We start from the raw sequence: 12,725 nt of genomic DNA on the forward strand, positions 1-12,725 counted from the left end.
AGTTCATCAAGTTTGAATGGTGAGCCGCTGGATAAGTATTTCAACTAATCTTAATTGCTATCAGGGTGCTTGGGGCCAGACTCTCTCAGGTAACCAGAAGTTACTACATAAGGCCTTTTAGATTAAGATCAGCATCTTGAATTTAGGATTTTGTGGCAGGTAGTTTAGATTTGAGTGGAATTACATCATTGATTTTTGTCTAATTTGCTGATCTCTAATTCTGTACTGGTAGACCCAAGAAGCAGTCTAATCCATCTTTTTATATTAGCAGTATTTAAAAAATTTGTTAATGTAAGCAAATTAGAAGCCAAGTGAAAAATTGAGTTTATACTTAATGAGACTGTATTAATCTTTAGAGTTTCAAAATTCAGATGGTGATGTCTAAGCCTCTAGTTTTCAGTAGTGTAGTCTGTCACTCTCCTTTTTTTGTGTTGCTGAGGCTGGTGTCAAACTCCTGGGTTCAGGTGATCTTCCTGTGTTTGCTAAGGACAGGCACACCACCACACCTGGTTCTCTTTTCCTAACTTTTCAATAGATTCACTTACTGAATATCTGTGTAAATAAGCAGAGTACAGGGAAAATCAGCTGTTGACCTGTCTTCCATTTCCTTCATTAGACTAATGAAAGCAGGAACTTCTCATTTTGGTTGAAACGAATGAAAACGTGGATTATCTGGGTTTTTACAGTGCTCTGTAGTTTACAGGTTTTATTTTTTTGAGGTGGTCTTACTATGTGGTTTAGGCTGTCCTTGAACTCGATACTCAATGTAGTCCAGGTGATCCTTCTGCCCCAACTTCCCAAGTGCTGGGACTATAGGCGTGGGCCACCATGCTGCCAGGTTACTGTATTGAAACAATCTAGGAAATATTGGAACGTTGATTTAAAGAAAATGTTTTAAAGTATTTTGTAATGTGTAGAGGGAGTGCAGATTGTGGATTTTAAAATTGTTTTGCTAATCTTCTTGTGAGGAAAGGGCATTTAGAGTAGTGACTTTACCTTTTCCTTAGAAAAGGCAGTCAGAACTTGTGAAGGGCTTATGGTGAATAGATTCAGAATGGAGGTATTTGGGAAACTGCTTCTTGTCTTATCAGTGTCTCCCAGCAGATACACTTTGTAAGAGCAGGGTTTAAGAAAGAAAGGAGTACTGAGTCCCTTGAGATTTAGAGCCTGGGAAGCAATAGCTACTCAGGAATCATGTAAAACCTGTATAACCACGTGGAAATCAGTGTGCTCCAGGTTAGGTTCTCAGACTTTGATAAGCCTAAGAGTCTTCTGGAGACTTGTAAGAAACCTGATTTCCCAGCTGCAGCCCCACAGCTTCTGATTTGGTAGGGGGTGTGTGGTGTGGACAATGTTTGTGTTTGCGGAGACAGTTTGCCTGAATATAGTACATTGGAAACTGCTTTAAAGTGGCAGGAAGACGGTGACTGAAAATAGATGAACATACGAACTAAAAAATGTGATAAAACTTTTTTTTTTTTTTTTTTTTTTAAATGATTGGGTAGTGGGGATTGAACACAGGACTTCTGTACTGGACCTTTTTTTTTTTTTTTTTGAGATATGGTCTTACTAAGTTGCTGAGTTGCCCAGGCTGGGCTAGAATTTGTGTTGGTCTTGCCTCTGGCGTGCATTGTGTTTTATTTATGAGAAAGGGTCTGGCTGTGTTGTAGTGCAGTCTGGCCTCAAACTTGAGACAGTCCTCCTGCCTGTGTCTGAGCGCTGAGAGTAAGGTGTGCACCATCACGCCTGCCTTGCATTGATTTACATGTACAAAAATATCTCCTTTGGGCTCCTGTGGTTATCCAAGAAGGGACCTCAGAAGGTAGCTGCCTGGTATTTGTATAATGTGCAGTTTTAAAAGACCTTTTTGAGCTTGCACTGAAGAGCGTACTCATTTTAAACCATGGAAATACTGCTTTATATTTAGGTGAACTACTCTGATTCAGTAACATGTTAAGTCTTAGACATGAAGCTACTTAAAAGATTCAAAGAAGTTTGGTTCAGCTTCCAAATTGCAGAATTATACATGAAATTTTACTTATGTGGATCACAGTAATGGTTAATACTTTTATAAGTTCGCAGATTCCACTAAATTCACGGCAGTCTTGTCTGGTATCATTAAGCTCATTTTACAGATGAGAAAACCAAGGCTGAGAAATTCAATTACTTAATGGTCATAAAGCAAAAATTGAAATCTAAATTGGTCTTAACCATTGAGTTGTCATGTATGATGCTCATTTGACTCCACTTTGGGGGAATCTTTCAGAGCAAATGGGAAGTACACACCTTAGGCTTCAAATACTCTGGTATAATTTCTTGGTGATTTTTGGTAAGAGATGGTGATGCTGAATATTTTTTGATTATTTTGTAAATAATTTAAAAACTTGTGAATTTCAATTTGAAGATCTTAATAAAATACTTGAAATGTAATTTCTAATGTAATGTTATGCTGATACCTAACAAGTTGTTAAAGCACCTACCTGTTAAGTCTTTATATTTAGTGGAATGTAATACCAAAATGAGTTGATGTCCATCATGGTCCACTTCAAATATAAATATTTAAAATTAATATTCTTCCTTTTTCTTTGAATTGTTTTTGTGTCATATTTCCCCCAAAACCTTGTTCTTACATAATAAATGTTTATGAAAATTTACTTTTGGTTATTCTTTCATTCTTGGCAATATATTTGTATACAAATTGAAACATTTTAAATGTGCTGTCTATTCATAAGGCAACAGATGCCTCTTGTTTTTTCTGGATTATTAAAATTGGTAGCACACACCAGTGATCCCAGTTACTTGGGAGACTGAGGCAGGAAGGACAGCAAATTTGAAGCCAGTCGAGGTAACTGTGAGTGGTCCTGTCTTAGAATAAAGGGCTAGGATGTAGCTGAGTGGCAGAACATACAGGTTGCTTGTCCAGGTCTGTACCCAGGAATACAAAACAAATTATTTCACCTATACAGCAAATTACACATGTTCATTTGTACTTGATGTATGATTTTTATTAGAAATAACAATGCTTCATGGATGGAACATCTAATGGCTTGACTCAAGGAGTTGCTTTTAATTGAACAGTCTTTTAAGTTGGCTTCAGGGTATGGCTTCTCAGGTTTTTAAAAACATTTAAAGATCTAAGTATACTAAACCAAGTTCCAAAGGGTAGATAAGGTAAATTGAGAGGAAAGATGGGATAGGTGATCAGGCTTGACCCACTGATGCAGATATTTATGTACATAGGCACACACATGTTAGGAAATGACATGGAACATGATCTAAAAGCCAGTTCTTCACCTATTCCTTATATCCTCCTTGGGGAATTTTTGAGTACCTCGGGTGGAAAAGCATCTATTCATACTGCTGAGAAAGATACTAGATGTTCACTTAAGCACTATTATATCAAATACATGGCTATCAGTAAAGGTATAGACAAATGTATTCTCTTGGAATATGCCAAGCAACAGTTAAGGTGTAAGGTGATAGCACCCATTTTGGAACAAAGTAATACTACGAAGAATAATGGGAAAGGAACATGCAGTTTATCCTGGTGAGGACTAATGGGCAAAGACATTTAGATACAAATTAAAACGTGTTAATATTTCTTAATTTCCCCAAAATATGTGTGAAATGAGAACACATGCATCTCTGGGGAAGATAATGGGATGGACTTGGTGGTGAAAGAGTAAACTGGATTAATAAAAGTGCCAGTGAACAGTCATCATGCCATCTAAAATAGGTATATAAAACTTACTGTTGCCATCAAAAGCCTGCCTTGACATTGCATATATTGATTTCAACACTCCTGAGTTCCTATGTGGTTCTTTTAGCCACAGCCAAGATTGGCTTTCCACAAGGTAGGTTAAAGGATTAGTGGCCAAAACCTTAAGGCTTTTAATGTTAAGACAACCTTTGTCTAGGTTTCCTAGACAGGTTATCCAAAATTACTCACCTAAAATAAACGTTTTACTTCACAACTATCAGTGAAACAGACCCAAACTAGATTCTTTATAATTTTTATTTAAGTAACTAGGAGCTGGAAAAGACCATTATATATACTTCTTGGCTTAAAAAAATGACATAGTAAACATGAGATTACACAACAGAGAACATTTAGTTTTGATTGTAGAAGTTGAACATCTTCTGCAGTGACACATTTGGTTATCACACGTTTAGAAAAATACTCGTCCCAGCTCAAACATTACCTTAGGATGATAAAAAGAATTATTAATTTCATGGCAAAGAAATTACTATTACAGATGAACCGACTTCCAAGATGATTAGTGAGCTGCAAACCTGGTGCACAGCTGCTTGTTGGGATGCTGGGCTGCATCTGATTTACCGCTAGAATAAACATGGTATCTAAAATGTGGAACCTTTTAAAAATTACATTTAATGAATGGTAAAATACAGTTACTTGGTTTTTTAAAAAAGTCAGTTCAAGACTAAGTGTGTAAGTTGTTTGTGTTAATATTTTTTAATTTCCCCAAAATATGTGTGAAATGATCACTGGAACATCCTCTTTTTGGCTGTGATTTTTGTATCTCAAATTGTCTATGTTGTCACATGCCTTTCTTTGTAAAAAGGTGGACAGATGACTGCAGTACAGTGTTCATACTCACCTCTATGGCAATGAGGATGACGATCATCCACTCCAGGCGGAGTGCTCTCTTTTCATTCAGGTGATTTCGCATTAGATCTGTTAGTTCCATGCAGTGCTGGAGTTTTTCATTCATGACCTGTAGAAGAAAGATCAAAGTATGTATTTAAACAGTTTACAAAAAAATTGGTATTTCATCACATGTCAAACTTGTATATGCATTGTGAGTGAAAGTTATCTCTGAACTCTTGCTCCCCAGTCCTGGCGCCTGAGGCAACTGACCAGCAACCAGCAACTGTTTGCTTTCTATGAATCTAGTGAGCCATTTTGTAATGCAAAGTTCACCAAGAAATACAGGCTTTTAAGATCTTAGTTTCTGGTAGCCATCTTTGTTTTTAGTAAGAAAAAGAGGCCAAACTTAGAATGTGTTTTTTTTTTTTTTTAAAAAACACAGACTAATGATGACCAAAAATGATTTTCTTGTTAAAAACGCAAAAATAATGCTTGAGCTGGTGCAAGCTCACCAGTAGATGGCAGCATTTTAACTGCAGAAGCTCTGCATTATGCTGCCTCACAAGTTGATGGTAGAAATTCATGGAAAATAAAATCTTTGAATTTAAAACTTAGATGTGATTGCTGAGTCATGTCTGCCTAATACCTCTGTATAGTTTCCTATGAAAGTTGGGAGGACTTGACACATTTTAAACATAGTTTTCATGGGGGCATATTGAAGATGCAGTTGGAATGAACACTAATCACAAATGCTTGTACAGGGACTGACAACAGGTCAGACAATGCATTGACCACGTTCCTGAGAATTCTGCACAGAGGATGAGACTGCCTTACCAGTGAGGGAATGCAAGGTAGCACTGAACTATCTGGGTAACATTCACTTATATTCGCCCTTCCTATACTGGGGACTGAACCCAGGGCCTTTGCAGTAAGCTGCATCCATCTCAGGCCCTTTTATTTTTTATTTTGGGATAGGATCTTGCTAAGTCCCTAAGTTTCCCAGGCTGGACTCAAAACTTTGATCCTTTTGTCTCAGTCTCGGAGTGCTGTGATTGTAGACATGCATAGCCATGCAGGCCTATAGCCCATATCCCAGATAGCGGTTTCTTTCCCAGTTGTAAATGACATTTTAGATTACTTGAACTTTTGGATTATTTATACCCTAAGATGACGTGGGACACTAATTTTGCATCAAAGGTTGCTTCAAGAAGAGACATGTATATGTGGGTTTGGCTTCTGTAGCCAAACTTCCTGACATTTGGTATTAATAACTGTTTAGCGCATATATAACTGTACATAATATATACAATTATATATGTGCCGTTTCTTAAAATTTTATTAGTGTGTTTGCTGTACATAATGTTTATGTTTTTTGTGTGGAGTTGACCTTGTAGTTGCTAGTCTGATTTTATAGTAATGATTTTTTCCTTTTTTGCCCCTTTTCCTCCCAAATTTTTCTGTTGATTGCTTAATCTTGGTCTCGAACAATGGTGGTAAATCTATGGCATGTGTGCGCAGTGGGCATGCAGAGCCATAAGCATGAATTTATTTTTTTAAACCTCAGTATTTAGGTTTAATTGCAGTGTTTGCACTTTGTGATAAATAAATGGGTTCTGGTTGCAGTTTAGGCACTCACTGTCTGAAAGGTTCACCATCACTAGAACACGTGCATCTTTAAGCTTGCTTTGCTTGTTAAACTAACTTGGCTCTTAATTCCTTTACTAAGGAAGTGTTCTTCCTACACTTTATCACCCAATTTACTAACCCCCTGGAAATTAGGTATGTTGCCACAACTCTCCTGACACTTCCAAAAGCCTCCTAATTATTATATCCAATGGTTCTTTGTTCTGAAGCTCACACGTTGGCATGTGCAAGCAAGAGTCTGTCTTCCTGAGTGCTTTATGGTGTTTGATTTATCTTCAGAAGTGCGCACACTGTCTGGAAGCAAAAGGATAGGAGAAGTGGGGTGGGCTTCACCACCCTGCTGGATGGGAACTGGACTGAACACATTCACAGTGGGGCTATAATTCATGTCTTGCGCTGGGTAGCTTGAGCAACTGGTACATGTATGCATGTCCCAGCAAGTGGTTTTTTCATTAGTAAAAAAGACCAATAAAAGTGATCAGTGTATACCACCAGTGGTACCAGCCACCTGATGGATAGTGATGCACGTACTACAGGTGGCTCAAGCTGAGCTGACAGGAAAGTGATTAAACAGGCTGCTGCCAAGAAGCAAAGAAGTGCAGAGGTAGAGGGGGCAGGAGAACAGAATTGCAAGCAAAAGGAAAAGTACAGAGACAAGCATAGCTAAAAATGGTGGACAACTTTGAAGTGAGGTTAGTAGGTAATTGTGAAAAGCAATGAATGTATGAGGTGTGGTCAAACCTTACAAGGTTGAAATTTTAAAGTAAAAGAGTGCTGTTCATCTCCCTCAAAATATTCCCCGTCATTTTGAACATATGTCCTGCATCATTCTTGCTAGTTTTGTGAAGCAGGTCTGCAAGTCTTCTGTCTGTAGTTGAGCTCTGTTGTGTCTGCTTTCATGTCCAGGATCCATCTAAAACCTTGACCATTGATGGCCATTTTGAGTGGAGGATAGGCAGAAGTTGCACAGTGGCAAATCCGGTGATGAAGATGAGGACACACTGTAATAGTTGCAGAGGCCTGCCTTTCTGTCTACAACTGCTTCAGAAAGTGGCAGAAATAACAGAATGTGTGTTCAAGGCAGAGCATTCTGACTATGATTATTGTTAATGTCTCTTACTGTGAGTTTTAAACATTAACTGTATTGTGATCGCTCCTTGTGCACTACAAATACTGTAAGCGTGATAAATTTGTGTTAAATCTCTAGGCCTGTGGTAATTCGTTACAGCAGTAATAGAAAACTCATATGCCAACCTGTAATGTAGGAATCTTACTTTTCAAGTGAATAGGAGTCCTTTGTTTAACTATGAGATACTCAACATTTATCATGCTGCCAGGCAGAGAAGACAGTGGTAAGATGGATGCCGCTTTCTGCCTTCTAGCCAGAGGGATAGCCGGGCTAAGAGGACAGGCAAGGCAATAGATACTCCGGGGGGTGGGGGGGGGGCGGAGCGGTGGCCGAGGGGCTGCTATGTGAACTGTGTGATGAGGCGGTGAGGGTATGGTATCCTTCCCCTGGGTCTGTCACATAGGCTTCGCTGGTTTTGCCAATGACCAGGTGGAACATAGAGGGAAATGAAAAGGTGGTTGGCCAGATACAGAGGGTAAAGCAGAAGACACCAAAATGACTTCGAAAATTTGCCAACAAATGACTAGATAGCAGAGGCTACATGGCTTTCCATTAGCCGAAACAACAGGGAAGGTTCAGAGAACACAAACCATTGCACTTTGCGATCTCAGTCACTAGTTTCCTTTCTTTTTTAACTAATACCAAGTACCTATTATAGGTAGTTTTTTTTATCAATGATCAGGGTCTCTGACCTCTTGGAGCTTCCAGTGGGGAATGATCCTGAAAGGGAAGCTGTGATACTGTAAATGAGGACTGTGAGATTAAGAGAGCAACTAGAAACATTCAGAAGACACACAGGGACTGTATTAGAAAGGCACAATGTCAAAATTAAGGAAAGGTAAGAGTATCAGCCACGGACAGGAGTGCAGGGGCGCATGACAGAACTTGAGGGCCACTAACTAGACAAGCTGGTTTCTGTCTTATGGCTCCTCTGTAACTGCTCTCAATCTTTTCACAAAAGGACCTGACCTGTTCTCGGCTTTTCAGCATGTCTTATACCCCGTCATCCTGTCTTTCTTGACTCTTATCTTTTGAGGAGAAAACAAAAAGCACCTCTGCACCACCTAGCACTGTGATCGCCTTCTTCAAGCACAACAGGACTCGTTCTTTCTTCTTTAGCCCTGTTATTCCATGGTGTTGTGTGTTCCCTAAAAGCTCATGTGTCAAAGGTGTGGTCCCCGGGTGGCACTGTTGGGAAGTACTAGACCCTTCGAAGGAGGATTTAGGTCATTGGGAGTATCCCTAAAGGGACTGTGGGACCTTGATTCTCCGTCTCTGATCCTAGGCTGGCAGCACTCTTGCTGTGCCATGTGCTGCTGCCATAATTTGCTGCTTTGTCACAGGTCCAGAATGGGCCAGTCAGTCATGACCACAGTCTGTGCCAGAATAAAGCTTTTATCTTCATAAGTTAATTATCTCAGGCATTCTGTTACAGTGACATAAAGCTAACACAAGCCTCTTCCAAATTCTCACAACTTAACCAATCTTACCTGCTTTGGGATGCTAAACAAATTACTCTGAGAAGTGTAATCTAAGGACCTCGGGTGGAAGATACACCACCAAAGAGATGAGCCACTTGATGACAGACATTTAAGAGTAAGGCTAGGCAATGAGATGGCCATTAGCTTGCTGCTGGTAAGGGTGCAAAAACAGTTTAGGTTGCCCGTCAGTGGTGGGGGATGTTCAGCATTTCTGAGGAAATGTAAGGAAAGGAATTTTGTATCTTCCTGCTCTAACTCTTTTCATGGATGCTTTCATACACACAAAAACCCTTAAATGCCTGGCATGGTGGTTCATGCCTGTAATCCTAGCATTTGGGAGGCTGAGGCTGGAGGGTTGCTGTGAGTTCGAGGCCAACCTGGGCTACACAGCTTAAGATCAGCTTGAACTACATAGTGAAAGCCTGCCCCTCCACCCCCAACCCAAAATGCTGTGGAAACCAAAAGACCCAGAACTTTCAACAGAAAATGCATAGTTCTAGAGGCAAATGTAATCAGACCATCACTATGCAGACTATGAAGAGCTGGACCTGAGGGATCTGTTCAAAGCCCTCTGGAATCACAAAAATGAGGTGGAGTTTGGGCTTGTCCAGCAAGATGTAGGCTAAGATAGTCCTGGCCCGAACATACAGAATGGCCAGGCATGGTAGTACATGCCTGTAATCCCAGCACTTGGGAGGCTGAGGCAGGATGACTGTTTTAAATTTGAGACCAACCTGGATTACAAAGTGAGCTCAAGGACAGCCTAAACTGCATAATAAGATCCTGTTTCCAGTAGTTAAGGGGACTGAATTCAGTGCCTTCACACTGAGCTCACTCCCATCCTCTGCTTCCAAATTTTGAGATGGGGTGATACATTTTTAATGGTGCCAGATTAAAGAGCAAGTATTTCACTTGTAGCACTGATTTGGTGCAATACTATGTATTTTCCTCATGCGATCACATGATTCGTTATTTAACTTTTTCGGTTTTCTTTTTGTTTTTTTGAGACAGGGTCTTGCTATGTAGTTAGGGCTGGCCTTGAATTCACAGTGATTCTCTTGCTTCATCCTCCTGAATACTGAAATTACAAGCAGGTGCCATGACACCTGGCCCAGTTACTAGTAATTTATGTGTAGTTTACATTAGGTTTTTAAAAATGAGTGCTACAGTGGGGTTGACTTAGAAGAACCTTCAAATTTGGGGACTGAACCTTGCTCTGCCTGAGCTCTGGATTGCTTAAGTAACTTTCCAGTAGGGGGTACCAAAGCAGTCACTCCACTGGGCTTCTGTTCCTGGGCAAGCCTTAAGTGACCTTTCCTGTCGCCACTTCTGCTTTGGGACAGTTGGTTTCTCCAAGGATTTTTTGGTTTTTCTTTGATTAGTAGTTAATTGTTTTTTTTTCCCTTTTTGAGACAGGGTTTCTCTATGTAGCCCAGGCTGGCCTTGAACACACAGTGATCCTCCTGCCTTGGCCTCCCAAGTGCTGTGGTTATAGGCATGTACCACCATGCCCAGCTAATAGTTAATTAATTCTTAACTCAGCTAGGTGATTACTTATTGCACTATGGTTTTCATTACTGGTCCTCCTTTGACATTTTTCATCTTTTAACTAAGGCTTTCAGGTTCAAAGTCGGATTTTTTTTGATGGTGCTGGATGTTGAAGAGCTGTATCTGTAGCCCTATTTTATTTTGACACTACATCTTGCTAAGTCATCCAGAGTAGGCTCAATCTTGAGATCCTATAATCCCAGATTGGGATTATAGGAATGTGCCAAGATCAGCATGAGTTTCCTCTTGGAAGACATCTTTATCTTTTTATTTCTTCTGCTCAGTAAACCATCATTAGTGACTAATTTTGTTCTCTTGTACTTTATTCCAGGAGGGGCAGTGTGCAAACTATTGTGGCATCAGTATGGAAGAGTACTGTGATTTGAGCTGGCCCACAGTGTGTGTGTGTGTGTGTGTGTGTGTGTGTGTGTGTGTGTCTGAGCTCAGAACTTGCCAAGCAGCTGGTCACTGTGGTTACTGTTTGTCACTTTTATATTAACTAAGCAGAGCAAGCTGGTTACCAGCAGACAGACAGAGACTCTTGGTGTCAGTGACACTGTACCTACCACAAGAATCCTAATTCCACCCTGTCTCCATGCCACAGGAAAAGGACAGATCTATGCACAGTAAATCTGAACACTCAGATTTAAGAATTGTCATGAGATTCCTTATTTTTAAACTTTGAGACATGGTTTATATAAAATGCACCCATTCTAAGTATAAAATTTAAAGAATTTTGACAAACATACCCATGTAACTATTGCCACAAAAAGTTCCTGTAGCCCTTTGCAGTCTACTTCCTAGCAACCCCCAAGTCTTAGGGAATCAGATACACTTTCTTTAGATTGTCTAGACTGTCTCACAAATCCAGCAGCATATTGCATCGTTTGGCATCTTGCTCTTCCTCGGCATCATGATTTGGAGATTAACTCATGCTGCTTGCATGGGTCAGTACTTGCTTTTATTGTGGAATGGATTAACTAGGTTTTTTGTTGTTATTGTTGTTTTTTATTCACTTAGGAATGGCCATTTGGTTGATTCCAGTTTTTGACTATTTAGGAATAAAGTTACAAATATTTGTGTACCAATTGTATAAGGCAGTATGTTTTCATTTCTCGTGGGTGATACCTAGGGATGGAATTGATAGGCTGTCTGGTAAGAAGATTACAGTTAACTTTAAGAGAAAATGCCAAGTGTCTTCCAACATATTACACCACCTTCTTCAGGGCTTTCTGCACAGGTCTAGGGCTCTGGACCTGTGGTCAATGCTTGATTCTTTCAGCTGATTTTTTAGCTTTTATGTTAATAAAAACCTTCTCAAAGAGGAGCTCAATCTCAGACTGGCTTCATACCCAGAAGACAGGGTACATCAGGAGAAAAGGGAGGGCATGGATAGATACTCCTCCCAACTTTTTGTGGTACCATGGGTTGAACTCAAGGAGTGCTGAGCTAAATTCCTGTTTAAACTTTATAAAATTTATTTTGTTGTATTGTGATTGAAATGAGGGCCTCTGCACTGAGCTACATTCCCAACCTTAAAAAGTAATTTTTATTTTTTATTTTTTTATTTTTTTGAGGGAAGGTCTTGCCAGGCATAAACTTGTGCTCCTCTTTGCCTTGACCTGGAATTGCAGGCAGTGCCAGCAAAGAGACCTCTTCGTTTCTATGGTCATTCCCCACGTGTCTACCTCCATCACCCCACCTTCAGGATGTGGCTCCCGAGTCTCTTCAGCTTTGCTGCCACCCTTCTAAATGCCTGTCAGTATCTTTTTTTGGGGGGGGTGATACTTAGGATCGAGCCCAGGGCCTCCCCCATGCTAGCAAGTGCTCTACCACTGAGCCCATCTTCAGCCCCGGCTGAAAGTCTTGTAGCCTGCCTGAAATTCGTCCGTACTTCCCTCCCAGACTTCTCTTTTGCCACCTTCCCCCTGCCACCTGCAGACAAACAGAGTCCTGTTTTGTCCTCTCCTTGACTTCCGTTTATCAATCACTTCATTCATGTTGCAAGATTCCTTCTGCAATTCATTCTACCTTCACAATCAGGACCCCATGAACTTTTGTTTGAAACTTTATGTGAACTTCTTAATGATCTGTTAGGTCTCAGTGCTCACAAATGTTCACTAGTCTTTGAAACGAGTATCAGAAGATCCCTTCACATAAAAAGCTGAAAAGCAATTATATGAGGGTGAGAGAAGGCGACCTTGAAAGAGATCTGAATAGAAGTTTCTCTGACAGTTAAGCATATTCGCTTAATTTAAAATTTCACAGTCATACAAACAGTATGCAATGCCTTTTTTCCCCTCTTAACAGTAGC

General features: G+C 40.1%; 1 protein-coding gene across 3 annotated transcripts in view; it reads right to left on the reverse strand.

Moving 5' to 3' along the window:
• Nucleotides 1-3,997: 3,997 nt before the first annotated feature.
• The window catches only part of Rmnd1 (required for meiotic nuclear division 1 homolog), a 47,551-nt gene continuing 38,823 nt past the window's right edge, over nucleotides 3,998-12,725 (reverse strand). For 2 of the 3 annotated variants that reach the window (XM_063232910.1, XM_063232911.1), the window contains exon 11: nucleotides 3,998-4,736. In XM_063232910.1, coding sequence (XP_063088980.1) covers nucleotides 4,560-4,736 — 177 coding nt within the window. In that variant the 3' untranslated portion in view covers nucleotides 3,998-4,559. The remainder of the gene's footprint in view (nucleotides 4,737-12,725) is intronic. The other variant, XM_003468512.5, reaches the window with a different exon arrangement.

The sequence above is a fragment of the Cavia porcellus genome, unplaced genomic scaffold (assembly GCF_034190915.1).
Source record: "Cavia porcellus strain 051 isolate PalLab524CR breed Dunkin Hartley unplaced genomic scaffold, mCavPor4.1 scaffold_22, whole genome shotgun sequence".
NCBI classification, from domain to species: Eukaryota; Metazoa; Chordata; class Mammalia; order Rodentia; family Caviidae; genus Cavia; species Cavia porcellus.